This window comes from Taurulus bubalis (assembly GCF_910589615.1).
Source record: "Taurulus bubalis genome assembly, chromosome: 3".
Lineage (NCBI taxonomy): Eukaryota > Metazoa > Chordata > Actinopteri > Perciformes > Cottidae > Taurulus > Taurulus bubalis.
In genome coordinates, this window is record NC_136591.1 from 20,737,440 (window position 1) to 20,760,425 (window position 22,986).

The 22,986-nt window shown below is 44.3% G+C and overlaps 1 protein-coding gene across 1 annotated transcript in view; it reads right to left on the reverse strand.

Annotated features, from left to right (window-relative positions):
• The window catches only part of klhl29 (kelch like family member 29), a gene marked incomplete at both ends in the record, with an annotated part of 128,397 nt that overhangs the window by 53,711 nt on the left and 51,700 nt on the right, over positions 1-22,986 (reverse strand). The window contains 6 exon segments of the mRNA XM_079214727.1: positions 7,099-7,245; positions 7,753-7,865; positions 9,879-10,075; positions 15,712-15,728; positions 15,731-15,803; positions 15,930-16,068. Of these exon segments, the coding sequence (XP_079070853.1) occupies positions 7,099-7,245; positions 7,753-7,865; positions 9,879-10,075; positions 15,712-15,728; positions 15,731-15,803; positions 15,930-16,068 (686 nt within the window).

Sequence of the window (22,986 nt, forward strand, 5' to 3'; positions counted from 1 at the left end):
TGAAAGACGGCTCGCAGAGTTTAAAAGGAAGTCGCATTGTGTGCAGATTTAATGTTGAAAAGTTACGAAAAATCTGGTCAGTTGTGTATACAAATTAGAAACAGTAACGGTATTTGCACTCCCCCGAAGAGGCACAAGGTTAGTTAAAGTTGTAATAAATATGTATGTTTTAAGGAAATTACCGTAAGTGTTGTCTCTGTGTGTGTGTGTGTGTGTGTGTGTGTGTGTGTGTGTGTGTGTGTGTGTGTGTGGTTAATGCAAACGAGGAGTAAGCTAACATAATTATCGTTTTCGTGCCTTTGTACACAGCTCTTATGTTGGTTTTGGGAATTTATCAATATCTGAATTGTATTAATAAGATGTCCTTATTATGTCAAAGTGTTGGAATAAATGTTAAATATTTAACTGCAAAGTAGTAATGCGTGTTTGAAACACTTTTTTGCATTGAATCATACAGGGGTGTTTGCTGACATTGATTAGATGGCCCTACCAAAAAATAAATTATCCACCAGCCGCCACTGCATCTAAAATCACACAGGTCACACATGTTCCAGTACAAAGCTAATCCAACAGGTAAACCGATGATCTCACATAAAACCTTCCTTTGGTTAATTCTGGGAAATACACAAGTGAGGCTTTTAGCTTCCTCTCTGGAAACACGGTGAAAGAAGGCCGCATGCCATATGACCCGTGTGCTAAAAGGGTTGCATTGCACTTGTCTATATGTGTGCATGTGCGAGACACGAACCAGTTAAGTGAGATGCACTCACGCCAAGATGAGCTCCAGCATCTTTTCACCTTATTAGTCGGGAGTTTGGTGTTTTTCAACAAGTGCAACATATGGAAAGCATCCACAGGAGTCTGTAGACATATGGAGACGCTACTTTCAGCCTGTCCGCCCACACACACACACACACACTTTTTCCCCCTCTTCCATTTTTCTTTGGGCAAGGCTCATTTATGAGGAGACCATATGGTATTCTGATATGCAACCCAGATAGCACCTTGCGACTTCACCTCTCTAATGGTCTCTATCTTGCAGACTGCTGTACAGCCAAACACCCTCAAAAGAAAAAACACACTTTGTTGTTCTTCACACAAACACACACACTCACCCACAGGAAGGTGGACAGAGGATGTGGATGGGTTGAGCCTGGTGAAAGTCAGGGATAATGTGTCTAACAGGGAGCCTCTCAGATCTGTCAAGAGGCAGCGGAGAAGCCGCCGGGAAGCCGCCATCCGCTAACACAGATGACAAATGTCCACTGAGCATTTCCCATTCCACTACTGTCAGCGAGGACTAACACCTTGTGTGTGTGTGTGTGTGTAAAATGATTCAGAGCCACACCGCTGTCAAATAAATGACACATGAACGGTCATATCTATTTGCCTTGCTCTGAGCAGATAGGAGTATGCGTCTGCTTTAGTGGGAAAAATGGACAACCGGATGCTTTAAACGCAGAATAGCATGAAGAATAATGCAGAGAAACAACAACACACACACACACACACACACACACACACACACACACACACACACACACACACAGCCTCACAAGTAGGTGTTCAATAGCACGTGTGCTCATGTTTAGCCTCACAGTGCTAACAAAGCCATTCAGCTGAAATGACCACAGCCTCAGCGTCCTTTGCAGGTGTGTGTGTGTGTGTGTGTGTGTGAGAGAAAACACCCACATGTGCCTTTTTGCCTTTTTTTCTCTTCTTCTTCTTCTTCTTCTTCTTCTTCTTCTTCTTCTTCTTCCTCTAACGCATAATGGATGAGTAAAATATGCTCTCGCAAATGGCACTTCATTTGTGTTCAAGAGACGCTTTGCCGAGCACGGTTGTGTGTTGTTTGCGACTATGTGTGCGTATCAGTCGGGAGGATGAAGGGGGGGGGGAAGAGAGAGAGAGAGAGAGAGAGAGAGAGAGAGAGAGAGAGATGAAGCGGACGACAGCAGCTGACTGCTGCCCTGAGCAACTACTGACAGGTGCAATGTGTTCTCCTCTGAGGCTCTTTTTTTTTCAGCATGACTTCATTCGGAAAAAAAGAAAGAAAAAAGGAGCTTTCTTCCCTTCATTTAATACAAAACGTGTCCGTATGAATGACTGCTTGCTGTATATTAACATAAAACTTTGGGGCTTGTTTCTCAAGCCCACTGAATTATCCTTGACATCGAGCAATAGCTACTTCTGTATTCCTCCCTTTTCCATGATAGAGTGCGGTGCATATTTATTATTTCTCGTGAATCTTGAAGAAAAACAGAAGATTGCTTCCTTTGAACTGCTAGCGTAATATTAGTCTGTTCTTTATGTATCACTCGTGCAACCATTGTGTGTTTATAAGGGGAAACAAGATGCCCTTGACTCGCCGTGGACACGCGGCCGCCGTGGTTGAGCGGCTGCAGTTCAACTGGCTGCACACATCAGGACTGAGCGCGCTCGGGGACGACAAAAGGACACAGATGGGAACGGAGGTCCAGGAGTTCAGTGGCTCGTATCAGATCCAATCCTCTAATACGCAAGTCGTTCTCGGGCCGTTATACAAGTGATTTCCAGTCTTGTGTGAACGTCAGGGACAGGGATATGATCAGTGACATCCTGTGAATATTGTGCAAATCCCCCTAATGCGTGTCTGTGTGTGTGTGTGTGTGTGTGTGTGTGTGTGCGCAGGAATGTGTTGATGTGAGTTGGAGACAACGAGGGGCAGAGGAAAAAGCAATGACTGCACACTGCATCAATCTCCATTGCCTGGCTGCGTCTCCTTAAGAGTAGGTATTTGTCAAAGTGTGCTTTGCCACCGACTCCACACAGTTTCTGTTTCCTCTTCAAGGATGATTGTTGTGACACAAGACTCCTCGTCTCCAACTCCCCCCCCCCCCAAACTCAATTAACCTTCACTTAACGGGTGCAAGGTGATGAAAAGTTTCCGTTTTTGAACTTCAAAAAGAGAATCACTGAATTAAAAGTGATGCTTGTGGCGAAAGGGTCATTGTGCAGTTTTGAAGGTAAATTAATCGTAAAATAGTGGGGAACGTTTATGTATCCCTACACAGCCTCAAAGCATTTCTATCCTTTGATAATGTTATACTCCCGACTACATAATGATAGCATCATTTGTTCTGGGATTTTTCTTTTTTCTTCTTAATGAGTGCTGGAGGCTAAAAAATAAAATAATCACCCAACACATCAGCAGAGTCGAATGCATAGAAATCCCCCAAATAATAACAAATAACTTTTACTATATGGATATGAAGTAATAACTATATTAATTTGGCTTGGGAACCACGAATGTCAGGGCAGGCCGTTGTTATTTCTGATGAGTGGACAGCAGGTCTTCGATAATGGCAAAGCTGGCCCTTTTAAAAAAGAAATAATGAAACCACACCATTAACCGTCCTTTTTAGCCATTACATTTGTTGGCCACTTTCCAAAGAGCCAATTAATCAGCCTTTTTTGTCAGGTTGAGTCACCTGGCAAGATAGGATCCTTTATGAAATATGTTCAAGTAAGGCGTAATGGGGGTCCTATTCAGGGATTTGGCAAGAGACCGACCCGTTATAATTGGAGCCATGTGTCGGGCGGCCACCTCACAAAGGACTGCTGGGTGAAAGGAAGGACAGGTCTCTTCTCGTCAGCACCTTCAAAGCAAAAACATGTCTCAGGACACTTCCTGCTAATGGAGCCTGTGACAGACTGAATGTGGAGGCGGATTCACTCCTCAGATGTGCCCTGTTATGATCATTAAAGGACGACTGTCTGTGTTTCGAGGTCGAGGAGGGCATTGAGTGTGTGCGTGATTTGTTCGAGAGCTGCAACTAATAACTATTTAACGATTCATTAATTGATTAGTTTTTGGATTAAAGAATGCCCGTCGGCGTTTCCGAGAGTGCAAAGCGACGACCAACCCAAATATCAAATTTACAATGATAACAAAACAAAGAAAAACACACACATAGGAGGTGGAAACAGCTAATGTTTGACATCATTGCTCAATACATTACTTTAAGGAATAGCTTGACATTTTGGGAAATGCAGTTATTGCTGTCTCTGCTGATAAATAGAAAGATCTATCCAGGAGGCTTAGCAGGGTAGTGTTATTCCCAGCAACGTTTCCCAGCTCTTGCTGGGGAACCCAGAGGCGTTTCCAGGCCGTGCGAGATATAAAAAACCCCTCCAGCGTGTTCTGGGTCAACCCAGAGGCCTCCTACCAGTTAGACGCACCTGGAAAACCTCTAAAAGGGAGGCGTCCAGAAGGCTGATCAGATGTTGAACCACCTCGACTGGGCCTTTTCGACGCCAAGGAGCAGCGGCTCCACTCTGAGCTTCATCCAGATGTTTGAGCTCCTCACCCTATGAATAAGGCAGTTCATTTTGGTCCTTTGTTCAGGTGGTCTCATCCGTTGGGTCACTACTCAAAGCGCGTTGCCAAATGTGAGGGTGAAAACATAGAGGAACTGGGAAATTGAGAGAGCTTTGCCTTCCGGCTCGGCTCCCTCTTCGCCAGAACATCTGCATCACTAATAATGCCGCATTCGACCCTCCCAGGTGAATAGGGATTGGGAACCAAAACCCACTATTTATCTGTTACTGGCGTGAAATGATCATATACAGGAGTCACCCGAGTCTACCACTCCACAGTCACATTCCGCGACCTCCACGCGACACTCAAGAGGCATCTATATACACACACACATATATATATATATATATGTATATATATATATGACATGTACAGACGCTTGCAGGGCCACACACCTGCAATGATACTCAATCGGAGGAAACTGACACAGCTCTCTTCTTCCTTCATTCGGCGGCTCTGTGTCTCATAGCAAGCCATTATCAACGCTCAAATGCTCAAAATGTCTCTAAGCGATGTCCTGGTGCAATCGGATGTTTGTGACAGCGTAGCGGAGAGAGAAAATTGCATATTATTTACCCGGCGCCTTCAATATGCCACTTTTCCACTCTATAGCCTGCAGCTTACATCCCGCAGCACACGCACAGACACGCTAAAACGTACAAAGACACACATACGCGTGAGCTCAGATGAATACAGACGCTCACAAACTTAGCTCAAGGCCTAAAGCTCAACCCCCCCCCCCCCCCCCCCCCCCCCCCACCTCCCCTACCTCTCCTCTCGCCCGGGGATTTCAGTAGTGCTGTGACATTCTGCCCTGACATGTCATTAAAAAGTGTCACAGGTTCTGGGGGAGTGATTTCCACCCGCTCTCTGCCTCCAAACGGGGAACGGGTGGACGGAGGCAAGGGAGGGTGGGAATGATGAGCTGCTGCTGGACCATGCGTGTAAACTCGGCCCTCGGGGGGGGCACATAACGTTCTTCCGTGGCATGATGGACGCAGCTCTCTCTCTCTCTCTCTTTCTCTCTCCCCCACCCCTCCCCCCGAGGCTCGCTGGTTGTTTTTCCGGTCACACATGGGCAAGAGATTTGAGCCCGACCAAGAGCTCAATCACATCTCCCCTGCCTGGATGTCATGGCCGTGCGCAGAGGTACAAACTGTTGGATTTCAGGGGCTCTCTTACTATTCTCCCCTTTCTTCGTTTCCCACCATCTCTTTCTCTTTTCTCAATCACTCCTCGCCCGGTTCTGTCTCTCCGTTTCGCTCTGCTTCTTTCTCTCACTCCACCCTCTCTTCCCACCACTCCTTTCTCTTCGGAGACGGGGTGACCCGGCTGTCGCGTCTCAGTGCGGTGGGTTGTTCAGACAACCGGGAAAATGTTCCATTTCTTTTTTTCCCTTCTTCTTCTACTTCATCTGAGTAAGTCACCTATGCACCTCTCCATTAGAGTGTGAGATTGCAGGAGTCTGCCAGACTGAGCTGGCTGGAGGTTTGCGATGCAGATGACAGAGGTCGTATGTTCTTCTAAAAACTGGGCATCAGCCTTGTTGTGAACTCCTTTTGAATTTGCTCTCCCAGCGAGTCAAATTTTCCATCAGTCAGCCCACGAATTCCAATTTCAGTGGATTTATCAGTCTCCGTGTCATGAAAACCCATTCCATACACTATTTCTTTTTTATTTCGATCTTAGCACCTATACGAACAACTAACGCGCATCGCCATCTGCTTTCAATGGCTCATCCTTATGCTTAGTGCTGCACACATTAATCTCAAACCCTCAGCGGCAAAACCCCTGATAGACCTGATGGATTTCACGATCATCTCAAGAGTGCTACATATCAGAAAATAAATACTGTTTAATCCAAAAAGGTAAAAAAAATCAAATATTGACGTATGTGCCTCGTAAAAGTGGATTCCAATAAAGTAGCATTGATTGGAGAGGTGTTAACCGAGTGATCCAGCTGATATAAGGCAGTTCCCCCTCGTGCAGGTGGATGAGAAGACATTACTCCGAATGAACGACTCCTCCAGTGATGGACCGATGTAATTTATCTGATAATAATCTCACCTCAATTTTTAAACAGCTATAAAATACTTAAAAATCATGAGCTTTAAATTCATGGTTTTGTGAGTGAATCCATAAAAAATCCCATGACGAGGTTTTTACCCGCCGGATGGATATCCGTCTGCGGTGTAGTCCATTTCACCTTTTTGGGGGAATGTGGGCTGACGCTCTGACCTTGAGGCTCATCGATTCCACATTTGTTAAAATGTGACCTGCTGTACCACAGGGTCACACACTTTGATTATGATGAACAGCCTCCAGGAATATATCACGCACTTGTCAGGCGTACAGGACAAAGGACTACGGCACTCGCTCAGGTAAAAAACAAACAATGTCTCACAAACAAATAAAGTGTAACTAAGAATAGAACACATTCTGAGGACAAAGCACTCCTGGGATCAGGAAAGACTGCTATGTTAGACCACATCTGAAGCACACAGTTGATGAGCACTGCCGGGGGAGAAGGAGGAGTCACTCGACTGGTTTCTCCCGCTGGTTTCCTCCTCCTAGCAGACGGAACGAGCGCCCTAATGCGGCTCCGCGGATGGACATAAGGTATCTGTATCGAGGATTTTTATCTTGCTTCTTTGTCTCAAGGCAAACATACAATGTGGGCTCATTTTGGTTAAGCACACACTTCACTCATAAGCTCTTTTTTATGTATTTTTTCTGACCTGCACTCTGGAGTTAGGGTCCTGTTTGATCCACTTGATGACCGTCTCGTAGACTAGCTCCTCGGCTTTGGTGTTGAGGCTGTCGTTGGACAGGTATGCCACCAGATCCTCCTTGGACACGCTCAGAATCTCTTCCTGTCCTGCCACCTGAAGAGTCACGAAACAAAACTCGTCAGAACAGTACATTTTGTTTTCGCGAACATTCACGTCCTTTGACGCCTCATCAATGGTTCCTGACGAAGAGCTGCATCCAGCGTTGGATGTGAAGGTTAACTACAAAGACTATTTGTGTATTTTCTTCTTTGATAGCGGATGAAAACCCTCCACTTCTGTCCTATGTGTATCTGTGTTGTTCTAACGCTACAAGAGAGCAGAGATCCCTCAGAATTCCTATTGTGCTTTAGGTTATTGAACAGCTCCAACAGTATAATTATCTTTTATCCTCTGTGGTAAAAGTCTACAAATAGGTTGAAACAGTCAATTAATAATGCATTGATCGCTATAGGTATTATCTTAATTACGGTGATGATTTCAATTAGATTTTATTGCCATTTGCTGAAAGTTTTATTTGCCTTTATTCTGTCTGACCCAGCGTGCAACTTCTACGGGAATCGATGAATGGACTCACACAAAAGATGTTAAAGCTCTACCCACCTCCGGGAAGTTCTGCAGTGCAAAAGCTTTGGCCATGTTATGGAGCTCGGTGCAAGTCATGGCTTCGGCCATGGCCAGCACTCCCAGACAGTTAGCCGCAGTCAACTGTTTCTCTGTAGTCGATAAACAAGGTTGGAGAGATGCGGAGGCGAAGAGACAGACGGCGAAACATAAACAAGAAACAAACAAAGACACAGGCAGCTTGATTAAGACTGAGAAAGAAAAAGGAAGAAGAAAAAAAAGGAAGAGAAAAACATCATTCAGACATCCATAAAAAGATCACAGATGTAGAAAGCAGAGACGGGAAGAAGCAGGTAGCACAGAACCCACAGCCTATCGGAGTGTATATCTGCCGGAGACTAAAGGAGAACAAGTGCAATAACTCAAAACAGCTCCGGGGACAAACAACGAGGGGGAATCGATCGCTCACAGCTCGGGCAGGAGGTGTTGGATGGCAGGGAGCGGGATTTGGGATTAGCTGGACCACTCCAAAGAAGTCCTGTCAGATCTCGGAGTCCACTACTACACACACGGGCCGACAATGTGTGAAGGCGCCCTCGTAGCCTGGCCAGCGGGGGAGGAGGCTCGTGCTATCGTCTGTGATCTCCTGTGAGGGCGCAGCGTTTAAAAGTGATGCATCTGTAATTTTTTTTACGTACACACAGTGCCATTTATCACAAGTGTCTGCAGTGTAGTGCAGAACACAGGCGGGCAATTGTGTGGATCAACTGGGTCGGTGGCCACTGAGAGAGGCCTGATTAAACAATAGCCATCAGAGGGATGCAATACCAGGGCTTATCACTGAAGACAGAGTCACAGAGTCGCTCCCAAACAAATATCAGCCAACGAAAGGCCGCCGAACATCTGCTCAATCACAATTAAACAAAAGCCAAAACCAAAAGATAAATAAAAGTGGGGGTTAGAAAAAAAAAAAGCTGTTTGAAAAGGACTCTGTTATGTGATTTGAGCAGATGAAGTATGATTTCACTCGTGTGCTCATGTTCTTTTCTGCAGAAGAAAAGCAAGACAATTTGTCGCATCAAAGTTTCCCACAAAAGAGTTGAGGACAACCCTCATTCATTGTGGCCAATGTATTAATAACAGTGGAAATTTGGAGCAAGTTGCGAAAACTGGAGTGATTTCTCGCAGAGCGGCAGGCAAACAATGAGTGACTTTTATATTTATTTCTGTGAATAAAAGTCAAAGTGTTATAAGTAGGTTGTGGAGATGCTATTCCTCCTCAGTGTATTTGTTAGAAACTTCAATAATATCTGACACAGTATCAATTTCTCTTCGCTCAAGGACACGCGCTCGCGCTGGTATTTTCTCCCCCTTCTAATGTGCTGAAATGCCATGAATCTTGTCGAGGAAGAATGGATTGACATCTCGCTGGCAATGAAGTCTACAAATGGCTTCCCTGTTTCTCCCCCCCCTTTTTTTCCCAAATGGAGAAAAACAAATCAATAATGTGGGCTGCTGGTTCTCTTTTACTTTCTGACCTTTTTGCTAACATGCACTTCCCTTGTGCTACAGATACTCAAAGCAATTTATTAAATGGAATGCAAAGCCTGACATCTGCAGCTTTGTGGTTGGTTACCCGCTAAAATCTGGAACATGCCATTTGCGTTTCATGTGACCCCTTCGGGGTCCTGGCAGCCCCTCCCTCCCCTCCTATGCTCCACTTTCCATACCTTGTCTAAGTATCAATCTGTTTTTGGCATTTTATCCCCCCACCCCCCGATATCCTCTCATGGTTTAGGCCAGAAGGATTTGACATTTACAGTAAGTGACAATTGTTCCCTGACCTTTTTAAAAAATCTGCCCCCGTGCTTTGTCTTGCCCATTGGGACGAGATCAGAGTCTTGCCCGCCTGAGAGCGTTAGCAGGCGGGATTCTCACACGGCAGGAGACATGACAAAGAGCAGCGTGATGTGCCAGAGTCAGCGAGGAGATTAGGCTCTGCACGAGGCAGTCTTGAGCATAGTGATGAAGCATGGCAACGGAGGGAAATACACAAGGCTGCAACGGCTGCATCTGATGTTATACGCGTGCAAACTTGCTGATATAAACATGTAACACTTGCACTCATACACACACACATACTCTTGTTCTCCGGGCAATCCTACCTAGGAAGGAGACACAGACTTTACAGAAGGTGTTGAACTGGAACTTGTTGGCGGCCTCCAGCAGCGTCTTGGCGTTGGCGGAGTCGATGACCAGCGATCCCGTGTAGACGAACTCGAGCAGCAGCTCCAGCACGTCGGCGCCGATGTTGCTCATCTTCAGCTCCAGCGTCTCGCCGCTCCTCGTCTCCCCCGACGACCTGATCAACCAATCACGGCAGAGAGAGGCTGAGTTAGGGATGCTCTGGGAGGAAAAGCGAAGAATGGGGAGGAGGTGGATGGGGGGGGGGGAGACAAAAACTAAAAAGAGGATATAGGGACACAGATACGCGTATGCTACACACAACACCCACAACACACCTGGGCCAGTACGAAAGTGGGGATAAAATAAGAGAATCATTACACAATAAGGGAAACGGGACAGAAACAGAACTGCTGGATGGTTTCTACTTGTCTATGGGGCTAGCAGATCTACGACTACATTGCTGCATCTGAAACAAAACGTCCTCTCTGAACAAAGATTAGGCAAACAAAGGTTATTGCTTTGCTTTTTTTCAACAGGCATGCTCATCACATGTGTTTTCATGTATGCATAGTTTTAGAGAGTGGAGATGCATACATGGCTGGGTACACAATGCGCTGATCAGACGGAAAAACGGAGAGGAAGAAAGTGACAGCACAGCTGATACAGACAGCGGGAAGACAGAATGTGAAGTGTGCGGCGGTTGGAGCGCACGGCCTACGTCACCGGCGCGTGTGCGTGCTGGGTTTCAAAAAGCAAAGTATCCACTCCGACTGGCATCGGTGTAAGAAGTGCAGGGAGTGCATGGATGAGCAGATTAAATAGAATATGATATCCCTTTGGTAATGCAGAGCCTGAGACCTGTGTGTGTGTGTGTGTGTGTGTGTGTGTGTGTGTGTGTGTGTGTGTGTGTGTGTGTGTGTGTGTGTGTGTGAAGTGGAGACCTGCTTTCAGAGCCAGGCAACGTTGGCGACTTCACCGGGATCAAATGGCAGAGATTAGTTCACAGGCAGGATCCCCCCGGAGAGGTATGAGAGCGTTAAATAACACCTCGCCTCCCATGTTTAACGTCCCATGTGAAACAATAATCCACTTAAGGGCAAAATAAATGGAATCAAAGCCCTGCAGAACGGATGCTGCCACTACTGTGTCTCTCTTCCTGCGGCTATGGGCGTCAACAATATGAAAAGTAGCCCATATTAAGATGGATGGAGGCTCTTTGCTCCCGTCACTCATGGTAGCTCAGTGATAATGCTCTGTTTCTGTGTGTGTGTGAGTGTGTGTGTGTGTGTCCTTTTCATCAGAAGCCAGTTTTGTTGGACTAAAAGTCACGACAAACAGTCAGCATTTAGTGAGACACGGACAGCAAAACAAACAAGATGAGACAGGTAGACGAAATGGTTAGAGGGAAGATGAGAGGTTGTCGTGGGGAGGAGGAGGGGGAGGAGGTGATGAGGAGGAAGCAAAAGGAAGAGAGGCAGGGCGAGACGGTCCTTCCACAGGGAGCCAGCAGCCATCCTTCTGAGGGAGGGGTTGGGTTGTTCCATGACTGTGCCTTGGTCTTTTAATAAATAAGAGATATCCCCACCCACCCCCGAAAAAAAATCCACCATCACACCTAAACAGAGCCTTTGTCCCTCGCTGCAATAACCATCAGTAGCCTGTAGTGTATGAACTGAGACATTAGTCATCATTTAAAAGCGTACTCAGGAGTTGAGAGGGGTAGAAGGACATCCAAAAATAAAATAAAATGACAATGGCATTTGTCTCTGGATGGACATTGGCTGGAAAAACCAAGGCAGTTACTCTTTTTCCTCCTGCAAAGCAAAAAGCCATATAGTGTTATTGCCCCTTTTTCCGCACAAAGCCCTGCAGTTGGGGCAGGTAGTAAGACAGGAAGAAGGGAAGGGGGGTGTTGTTCAGGGTTAAAGTGAAGGAGGGAGGTTGGGAAGAAAAGAGAGGGGGAGGCTAAAAATAAAAGAAGAGCATGCTCATCAACCTGCTCAATTAGTGCAATGGGAATCAGCTCGAGTGGCAGTTTTTTTTTTTTGTCTGAGCACTTATGTTATGGAAATGACTTTTTCCGGAGCTTCTAAAATAGAGGTGGATATTTATGCCGCGTCTGATTGCAGACTGGAATTTAAATAGTGAAAGCGGGAGGCAGGGAGAACAGGAGAGACAGAGGAGAGATAGGGCGAGGAGGGGGAGAAAAAAAGATGGGCACACTCAGGCAAAGAAATTTGTTTATGAAAAATGCACCACTTATTCAGGAGGAAGTCTTAAAATCAGCAGAGACTGTCAAAACGGTGGTGAGCAGAGGCAGAGAGGAAGGAGGGGAGTTGCTCACACACGCACACACACACGTACACACACACTTTCTAATACATTTTTCAACCTAAAAAAAACTTATTTTTACACGGAATACATTTAGCTTGGTCTTACATAACCATCTATTCTGTGGAAGTACATACACTACCAAGATGTGTCAAGATAGACACTTATTCAAAGGCAAAGTCGACACTGTCTGGGCTAAAAATAGCGTGCATTTACATGCTCTGCCCAACATAAATCAGGAATAAATAATAAAAATAAACAAAGATAATGTGGGAACTTTATCAGTGTTGGGATTGCCTGTGTTTGCTTGTTTGCAGTGAGGCCATGGTAATAGAACAGCAGGTATGCTGCAGGAGCTATCTGGTTGGAACAAGTCCAGCCAGACGCTCTGAATGACTAAAAAAGGACAGAGTGACAGGTGGAGAGTTTAAAAGCCCAAAACGTCCACCCAGTTTGAACGCTGGGGGTGGGGGGCATTCTGGGAAGTATCCTGACATTGGGCCTCGTGCAAGAACCACTCATATGAACAGCTTTGTTTAAAGTTGCACATGCAACCTGTGAAGGCAACTTGTAGCATGTAGCAAGCTTTCTTGTATTTAGACTAGAATAACATTCTTAGGAGGGAATGAAACAAGCTACAGATGTAGTGTAGCAGGTAGCCTTTACTATGCAATGATTAATTCATTTTAGCTCCACAGGTTGTCACTAATACATTAAATGCTTAACCAGGACTAGCTCCACAAAACTAGCCTGAAAATGAAGAAAATCCGAAACGAGTCTATTAAGCAGAGAAGGAGAGTTGTCCGTCTGTGTTTGAGGTTGGGACTAAGCGAGAGGCCAATTTAGAGCAAGTTTGTGCAGTAAAGCGAGTTTGGGGATCCAGACTTAAGACATCAACAAGGATCTCAAAACTTGGACAAAATAAAACCCCAAACCGTCTGCATAGCTAGATATCACTATAATGGCACACTATAGTGTGCGAGAATGTGGTTGAACTGGCCCTTTAAATCCAGAACAATGTTGCTAATTGAAATTTGAGGGGAGTATTACAGTGTGCCGTCTTCCCCTCGGGCGAGATGGAGCCGCAGAAGGGCTGAACAGTGCACTCAGGGCTCAGCTGCAGTGTTCACACAGCCACTGTAATGGGCTTTAACACAGCTCTCTACCCATCTCATAGTCATAACACTCTCAGACTTACAAGCATAGAGAGCTCATGGGTCGACAGGGGGGAGAAGAAGGGAGAGAAACAAATGACATGGAAGCATGTGTCCCGACTGCTCAAAGAATCTTGAGATTTTTACATTACTGTGGTGCAGGAAATGCAGTGGTCATAAATTAAATGCCTGCAGAGCACACTTATTGGAAAATCCTGAGGGGTAAAATGGAATTACTAGAGATGATCTGTCTTCCTGCTCTGTGCATTGGCCCTTTAAAGGGAAGGGTAATAGGTTTTTGGGTTGAGGGTGTGGGGGGGGGGGGGGTGGCATTACATTCTTCAGGTATCATGGGAAAAGATGGAAGGTTGTATGCACACGTACTGTAATCAAGGTACTTGAGATGGTGTGAGGTGGATGTGCACGCCGACAAGAGGGAGGATCTTGTTTGAAAACAACAATGTTGAAAACGTCTTCACAAACTCACACCTGAGGTGGAGACGAAGGAGAAGCTCCCCGAAAGAACATTTCCAAATTTTTGCATAATTAGTTTCTGAATCTACACTGCTAATTTCCAGCTCTTTGTCAGTTAAGCTTTTAATTTCTTAAAACGAGCCACTCGCCTGGTGTGTGTGTGTGTGTGTGTGTGCAGGCCATGGAAAGTAAGCGTGATGTGCCCTCCCTAACACTCTCCTGTATCACATCTCTACTTTCTCTCGCCTGAATAACACACTGAAAGAATGATGTCCTTGCATCCTACACGCACGCACGCACACACACACACACACACACACACACACACACACACACACACACACACACACACACACACACACACACACACACACACACACACACACGCACACACACACACTATTTTAGATGTAATCTTGTGAACAAAATGACGTGTTATGACAATAAATCAAAGTAGTTTCACAATTAATTAACCAATTAATGAGAATTCGCTCTATTAAACTGTCAAATTAAACAAGAAGAGTCAATGCGACATGGCAGCAAGCGGGCACAGGGATGAGCTTGATGAAATCCAGCCGGCTCCTCTGGGAGCCCCGGGTGTCTTTCAGGGGGCCCTGGTCTCCACGCATAAATGATCGGGCTTTGTCCCGGATAAGAGGAGACAGGCGAGACAATCTGATCGACAGTTTGTCCAGCGTGGGGCTTCAGTTCTTTGCAAAGTCACTTTAGTCTCTCAGGAAGCGTCTGTGCTATTGTCAAGGTTAAAGGAAAACTCTGTTTAATTCATGGTGAGGGGTGTACGAGTGTAGCTGTCGTGGAGATGAGGGGCCCTAGCACAGACGTGGCTCTGTGGCTTCTCTACTTCTGTTCTCTCTCTGGGTCTGCCGCCTCGCTCCATTTCCCATTCAGGAGGAACAAGTGTATCTGTGGTGAGCGAGGAGGCTGATAAGCAGCTCTCGACTCTCTGATGAGCTCGCAGGCTGCGGGGCAAAGTGGCAAACTTCCCCCGAGGCATGCCGGTGACCGAGACTTCCCCGCTTCGTCTTTGCGCTCGCCACGTCATTCCGAGCCATGCAAGCGAGAACACACACACACACACACACACACACACACACACACACACACACACACACACACCAAAACAACTTTGGGTCCAGGGGGACACTCAATCAAGCCAAAAAAAACACCTGCAAGGATTTGAAGTAAGGATGAGGACATTAGGGAATCGTGGTATTCCCTCCCCGGAAAAAAAAACAAGGCAGATAAAAAGAGACATACTTGCACTAGCAGTCTCACACACACACACACACACACACACACACACACACACACACACACACACACCTGGAGACACTGAAAAAAGGTAGCTGATACACATGCACAAACACACCATCCCGTAAAGACAAAAAAGTATGAAGGGCAGAATACTTGGGGAATACTTAGATCCACATCAGATGAATACATTAGTGAAAGGTGCCGTAACCTGTGAAAGTGTTGGTTCGGTAAACTGTCTCAGATGTGTGTTTGTTTTGTCCTCTGAAATGTCTTTTTTTTATTACTCTGACCAAGCGTTATTAGCATATGAAAAGGCTGTTTTTTGCAGCATAAACTCAAGAATTAGCAAACAGAAAAATATGGTAGCTTGGGAGACAAAAATCCCTCTGTCCACAGAAGACAAGCGTGGCTTTTGGCAAATTACCACCCAACGTGTAGAGTGTGTGATTCTTTTGTTTTGGCCCCTTTGGTGAGTTTATAAAACATCCCCAGTCATGGAACATTTTCACTGCTCATTAAAATGGAAATGTGGTTAAATTGCCCTACATGGGGAGGAAAGGTAATGACGAAAGTTGACCTTTTTCTCTCCAGTTTCAGATACATTCATTTGAGCGGGAAGGGGAAGGAATGGCTGCTGGCCCTGTGTTAGGAACCAAAGTCTTCACACACCTGCAAGAGAGAGAGGGGAAGGGAAAGAAAGAAAGAAAAAAAAATAGAGAAAAAAGCGACACAAATGCGCCCTATGAAAAGAACAGATTGGATCAACAGCTGGTGGGAGGGAAAGCGAAGGCAAACCTTTTCACCAGGTCCTTGAAATACAAGCTGCAGGAAGCTAGAACATTTTGGTGGACTTCAAACTCTTTGCCTTCAACAATAATTTTCAGGTCTGTAAACTCTTTCGCTCTGCGCTGTTGGTTCAACTCCTTCAACATCTCTGTAGAACAAGAAAAAGAAACAGACAACGCCACATCTGGGTTTAGTACTTCCTCCGCTTCCACACACACATGAGCAACAATAGTATGGCATTGAGAAACAGGACAGAAATGTGGAAAAGTGCAGATTGGAGAACACAATATTGCTGGTCTTAAGGAACAATGTGCATTATGTGATAGAGAAGAAGTGACATGTGCAGACTTGATTAAACATTTCCACAAAGGCATAATGAGATGTGTGTATACATGTGTAGCATGTAAAGAAAGGACATCATTAGATCTTATTTTCTGCACTGTGCAGAGGAATATGCAATATCCAATGCATGCAAAGTGGAGAACATGGAACTTGGATTGACATTAATAAACTAGGATTATTGTGAGAAAGAAACTTATTTAGCTGTATTTTACTTTTTGTTTTCACTGCAGCGGAAGAACTTCAATGGGAAAGGAAGCTGAATGAGATTTTAAAAAGTGTCTAAAAGAGATGTGGGCTGAAAACAGAGACTCTGTCAATGCATTATTCATACTGAAATAAAATTCTTTGGCTTCTTACAAGTGCCCTACTCGGCGAAGAGTTGACCTTCAAATGTCGCTCAATGAGAAAACAACTGCTTATCCCCAAATCCCATCTCTCTCTCCGCCACCCACCCTCATCTTTCCCTCTGAAAAAAAAAAAAAAAAGATAGAAAAAACACAGGGACAAAACGCAACCTGTGAAAGCATGCTCGGAGGAAACCAATGTGCCGTTGAAGGCCAGAGTACACAGCGAGTTGCTTAATGTGGTGCAGTAGCGCCGCGTTCTGCCCAGCCTCAATGTAGCGCCGGGTCGGGGGTGGGGGGGTTGCTTGTTTCTCCGGGTCATTAATGAGGCACCATGAGGGGATGCCGAGAGTGAAAATCAGCGGGGGGGGGGGGGGGGGAGGGACTAGCAACTTATTCCAAGGCCTTAAGAGGGATAACCAACAGAAGCGGCTTTGTTAATCTTCCTATCAAGAATTCCAAGAGAAGAGAACGCTAAGAGATTCAAATAGAGCGCTACAGACTCGATAGGGTGGAACATCGTGATTACAGGAGGCAGCCGGCTTCCATATTGTCGTCTTAGCGCTAACAAAGCATCTCGTCGAGGCTGCAGGCTGTGAGGCAGAGCAAACATCCATTTGGCACAAAGCGCAGTCTGCGTTGTATAAAGGCACATATTCCATGCTGGGGGGAGATAAACAGAGGTGCATAATGATGCAGGTTAGAAAGGTGGCAAATCCTCCTTTTGATCAGCAGAAATACTTTTTTCTTCTTCTTTTTTTTCCCGAAACTAGTCTGAACGCCATTCAGCGACTCATTCGCTGTCGGTGATGTGTAACAAGCAAGGTGTGCATGTGCGTGGGTGGTTGAATATGCGCTTCACGTGGCGGCATATAGCCATTAAATGTGGGAAACTGATCAGACTTGTGATTGTATTGGCGACAGCCGAGCTGAAATAAAAGGAGTTTGTCTTTATCACCCTGAAAGAGGTCTGCCAGACGCAAATCAGGGATTTAATTAACCTGGGATGACACTTGCCCCTCTATTTGGCTGGAATATCCACTCATTAAGCTCCCTCCACATTCTCCTGACTGACACTGGGGGCTCAGCTCTGAATTAATTCAGCAACAGAAATTATACGCCATAAAGACACATGGTAAATACGGTGCAATTCAGAGGCGAGCGTTGGTAAAAAAAAAAGGCTTTTTCGCCGAGCGGCGCATCCTTCAGAGTTATCGCATCGAGGAAATAATGGCCAGAAAGAACATGACCAGCTGAATACCAAATAGGGAGGAAAAATAATAATAGATGCCATTTTATCTCTTTTTTTTTTAGCAATACGTCTGCTGTACATTGGCGAGATGCACAGCTGCACGGTTTCGAGCGAGCCACGCACACGCAAACACACAAAGGCTGGCATCTGCCTCGTCCTCCATCCATCGCTCTCCACATTCCACTCCACCGCTGCCTGTCAGCTGGCCAGCTATCTGATTACTGTGTGGGCACAGACTGTGAATAGTGAATACACAGTAGTTTTGAGTTTGCATTAGTGAATCTCCAGCGACCGCTATGGCTCTCACCTCCAATCAGCCACACCGCATACCACCCATTCGCCCCGAGAATAGAGAGGGGGGCGGGGAGGACTCCACTTGTCAGCAAACAATGGCCGCCTCCCTCGGAGCAGTGCAGACACACCTTGAATGCCTGATGGAAAAAGCTAATTATGGCTTCTTTGGGGGTGGGACACCCGAGCGCCCCCCCCGGAACAACTCATCACCACCGGGGACCGTGAAACTGCACATGGCGTCCCCATTCTCGGGTTTGGAACGGAGCGTGGGGAGGCAGAGCCATGTTCAATGGGTCCACGGCGGCTTTGAAACTCCAAACGTCTCAATACTGTTACGGGAAAAATCTCTTGAGGACCATCAAGTTCTGCAACAGACGGATAAAGCAGTGGTAGAGGGTTCTCTTTTGGGGAAGTATACAGAAAAACTCATTGGGGCATACAGTCCTATATCATGGACTGCAAACATTGATGAAATATGCGGGGGTAGTTTCCTGCCCCGGAGCCTTTCGCAATAATATAACAACACCCCGTGCTGGGTCTTCGTGATTGGTTGACACACTGAACAGGGGGTAAGAAACCAGCGGCAACTCTGCTGCTCAGCCTAGTAACTCTACTGTCAAACATTTCCGAGCGCTGTGGCCAATGGAGCCCCCGGACGCCGTTCCCAGTAACCTATCACCGCGCACTATGTCTCCCGACTGCGAGGGTGCCGTAGGTCACGCGCCAAGCTGCGATAGGCTGCTGTGAAAAAAAGGGCGACGCGGCACGCCATTGGTTGCTGAACCTGGAGCCATTTTGCGGTTCTACACGTATGTTACAAGCGCCTCTGTAGAACCACCATTTTGTGAAAAAAGATCTCAACTTTGAGATGCATCTCAATATTTTCTGTCTTAGAATGTTATTTCCCCCTTTGCTAAGAAATTTTCTAAAATGGTTCAAACTGTAAATATATATTTCTGACAACATACTGGATTGAGCTTTCAGATATTTCGCTCTTAAATTTGTTGTTGCATATGTTGATGCATTTCACAAAAAAAAGATTTCTAGGGCACTATTCTTTTTATAAATAATGTGGAATAAAGGTGTCGGGAAAAATACAATATGAATACAAACTTATAAATAATAAAATAAAACTATATATTTCTATATATTTTTTAATGTAATTTATTTAAAAAATGTTTTCATCTCAGAGCAAGTACAAGACATATTGGAGAAGTTTGTTACTCGAGACTCAAAAAATACTTTTTAACAATCTTCTAATAAAAAAATTAAAAAGATCTTATCACTAGTGTTTTCTATACCTACATTTGCTGATAAATATTGTGTTCTTACAAGAGAAGTAGACATATAATCGTCCACATATCTCCATCCATTTGGAGGACGTTCTATATTGCACAGCAGAAAGCACACTGATGTGTTCACCCTGACCTTTTTTGTTCTCTTTTACACTTTAAACAATCAATTTCCACCGACACTCACGGCTTAATTACCCAGAACAAACCATGCCAGCTGATCAATAACTCAATGCACAACTCTGCCATGATGGGTTTTCTTCAGCTTGGAGGACACAACAATAAAGCACTTTTTTTTTACTGAAGCAGTGAGCGTTCGTTTTCCACACCACAAAATGAAAATACTGTATCTTCAAAGCGCTCAGATGATCAAACTGTAAAGCAGCTCTTTGACTCATATTTTCTGGAAAAATGTCTGGCGCTCCATGAGCAGAAAATTATCTTGCAAAAATAATTAAATTACATATTTTTTTATTTGATTTGAGTTTAGTTAACGTATTATTGTTCAGTAATACATGCTGTGTCTGTATTTAAATAAAACCTTTATTAGATTTAGTTGCTAACCCATTCACATTAAGTATTTAACAAGAAATATTAATTAAATACATTCAACGTACAAACTGTATTATTTGAAATGTGTTTATATTTCACATTAAGTAATGACGGCGTGATTGAAATAGCAGGGGAAAAAAAGTTATATTTGACAAACGATTTGTTTAAAAAAAGAAATCTGGTCAAAATGTACTATTACATCACGTAAATAGTACATTTTGACAAGGTTATATATATTTTTTTAAACAAATGTCAGTTTAACAAATTGCTTGAGGAAATTGGGACATTTAAATAAAAAGGTTAACGTTAGATGATGTTTTGAATCTTGCCGTAATTTTTTTAAACAAATCGTTTGTCAAATATTACTTTGCCCCCACTATTTCAATCACGGCGTCATCACTTAACGTGAAATATAAACACTATAATTACTTTTAATTAAATTTGCTTAAATGAGGTCGCATTTTGCAAGATAAAACAAAACACATTTTAAAGCAGCGGTGTTGCAGGACTGAAACACTGAGGGCGTCTGATCAAAACATGGCTTCCTTCTACAAAAAGCCTTTTGATAAGCAGAGGACCTTCGAGAAATTCCATGTCAGAAAGGAACTTGCAACAGAATAAGGAGAGCTGGCCAAGAGCATAATTCATACCAAATGCTCACAAAAAAATTATTTCTGGGCAAAAAGCTTTCACAGTATTCCCCCAAAAACATATCTTTTCCCCTGCAAAGAACAAAAGGGCCTGGAACCCTAACAAAGAAACACTAAAGTATACGATAATGTCAGGAGGGAATGAATATTCCCACATGAAGTGGTGGTGCTTTAGTAATAAAACAGAATCAGGATGAATGTATGATGATATTAATTATGGTTTCGCTTGTATTGATCTCAGATTCTAACGCGTAAGCGTTGATGTGAGCAGCAAACTGATGGACTGCTTTCCCCCAGCTGACTTTGACGAGGCAAACACTTGAAATGGTTTCTCAGTTTTTTGACTGAAGCGCATTAAATACGCCCACATGCAGCGTACAGCAGGCGGAGAGATGGTCAGAAGTTCACCATCAGCACAAGTTGTTGGAGAACATAAATCTCTTTATTCTGCAACCTCAGGTCCAAAGTACAACTGCAAAAATAATAATAAAAATAAATAAATAAAAAGAGCTGTGTTTCTGCTTTGATGTCAAGAAGCCATTCGACGATATTCTTAAGAACGCCTTCATCAACTCATTGAAAGATCTTTTAGATTTGTTTTTCCTTTTGCTCTAACTTATTTAAAATTATTTAAAATCAGGACCCCCAGTGCATAGTTTAAAACAAATTAAATACAAAGTTTCGGGAGGATTATGCGAGTGAGCTTGCTAAAAGAGCAAAAATGAAATAAAACAGCTGTTTGAATAAAAAAGTACTCTTCTGAGCTTTTTGTATGGTTCAAAATATAGTTAGAGTCAAAAAGGCACAAATATGTATTCTGTTCTGCATATTTACACACAAGTGTAATTGAAATTGTGAAAAAAAGGTAAAAATGCTCATTGCCATTTTACATGTCAGTTACATCATTTCAGAATCAACGTTATGGAAAATAAAAAAAATATATTCTATTCAATTCTATTGACCTAGCATGTTAAAATCTCCCTACTTCTGCACCATAACTCAAATCTCAATAATGTCTCGACTAAAATGTAAAAAAAGGTGAATATCTGAATATTTTTGAACATTAAGAATAATAAATCAAAAAAATCTCCAGTCCACAATACGTCTCCTTGTGCTTGAAATAACATTCAAATTGCTTGACATACATAAAAAAACAAAATTTCCAAATTTCCATTTTTTTTTTATCAATAAGGTGTCTTTATAATTTTTTTTTTTTTTTTTTTTTACAGATATGTCTCAGTCATGTTTTTATCACTGAATAAATGGAGTTTTATGTTAAATTAGTATCTCAGCCGAGCTCATCCGATTTCACTAAAATTCACACAAATTAATTTCCATCATCGTAAAATGTCTTTTTACACAAAGAGATATTCAATATTCAAGAGGATACAGTTCACTTTAAAATCACACTGAATCATGTCCTTTGTGTTGGCACAAAAGGAAGCAAAGAGGTAACCACTTTTCAGAAGCCATTATTATTAATAACAGCACCATCTTCATCTAAGGTCAGAAAAAAACGGTGGCTAAATGTCAGGCTTTAACAGGTGCAAAATGTCACAACCACTATCAGGCCACTCATCTAGACGTCATCGTCTGAACAAATGATGCTTTACGTGGATAAAAGCCTGCAGAACACGTCTCAGCGTGCAGCCTCTAAAACATACCTCTAACAAGCACCGCCACATTCATTCACGGAGACGTCTCCACACTTTGTGCCTATACTCCCAGCAAATCAGCATCAAAAATCCTCGAGACCCCTCGAGTCTCTCGCTGTCCCTGATTTCAGGCTGCGAGATAGAGCCCCACATAGCCTGGAGCGAGAATATAGTCCATGATGAGGACGCTTTGTATCTCCGCTGCAGGACTCTGCTGAGCTGAGCTGCTCGAGTTGTCGGGCCGGCCTGGACTGAGCCAACACTGTGCGACATCTAAAAGAGGGCGCAGGGGACACAAAGAGTGAGGAACCTGTGCCCTTCAAGGACGCCGTCGGGGCCTTTGTTGCCTCCTCCAATAGACACGCAAGGGAAAAAAAGACCTGGACAAGTACAGTCGTCCTGCAGTGCACACTCAAAAACCTCTACATGCACCCTCTGGTCCGCAGGTCAGCGGTGTGTGTGCACACACACGAGCAAACAATTGGCACTAGTAGAACAAAGTCGCAGCAAATGCAAGTACATGCTCAGAGGAGGGGGAGCATAAACAAAGAGGGCCCCGGGAGCATCCAGCGGACCGCTGTACCAGTGTGACAGGATGTCATGCAAGGTGCTCGTGTTCTTTGTGTGTGTGTGTGTGTGTTGTATGGCGAGGAAGAGGAGGAGGAAAGTCCCCGGTTACCGGTGG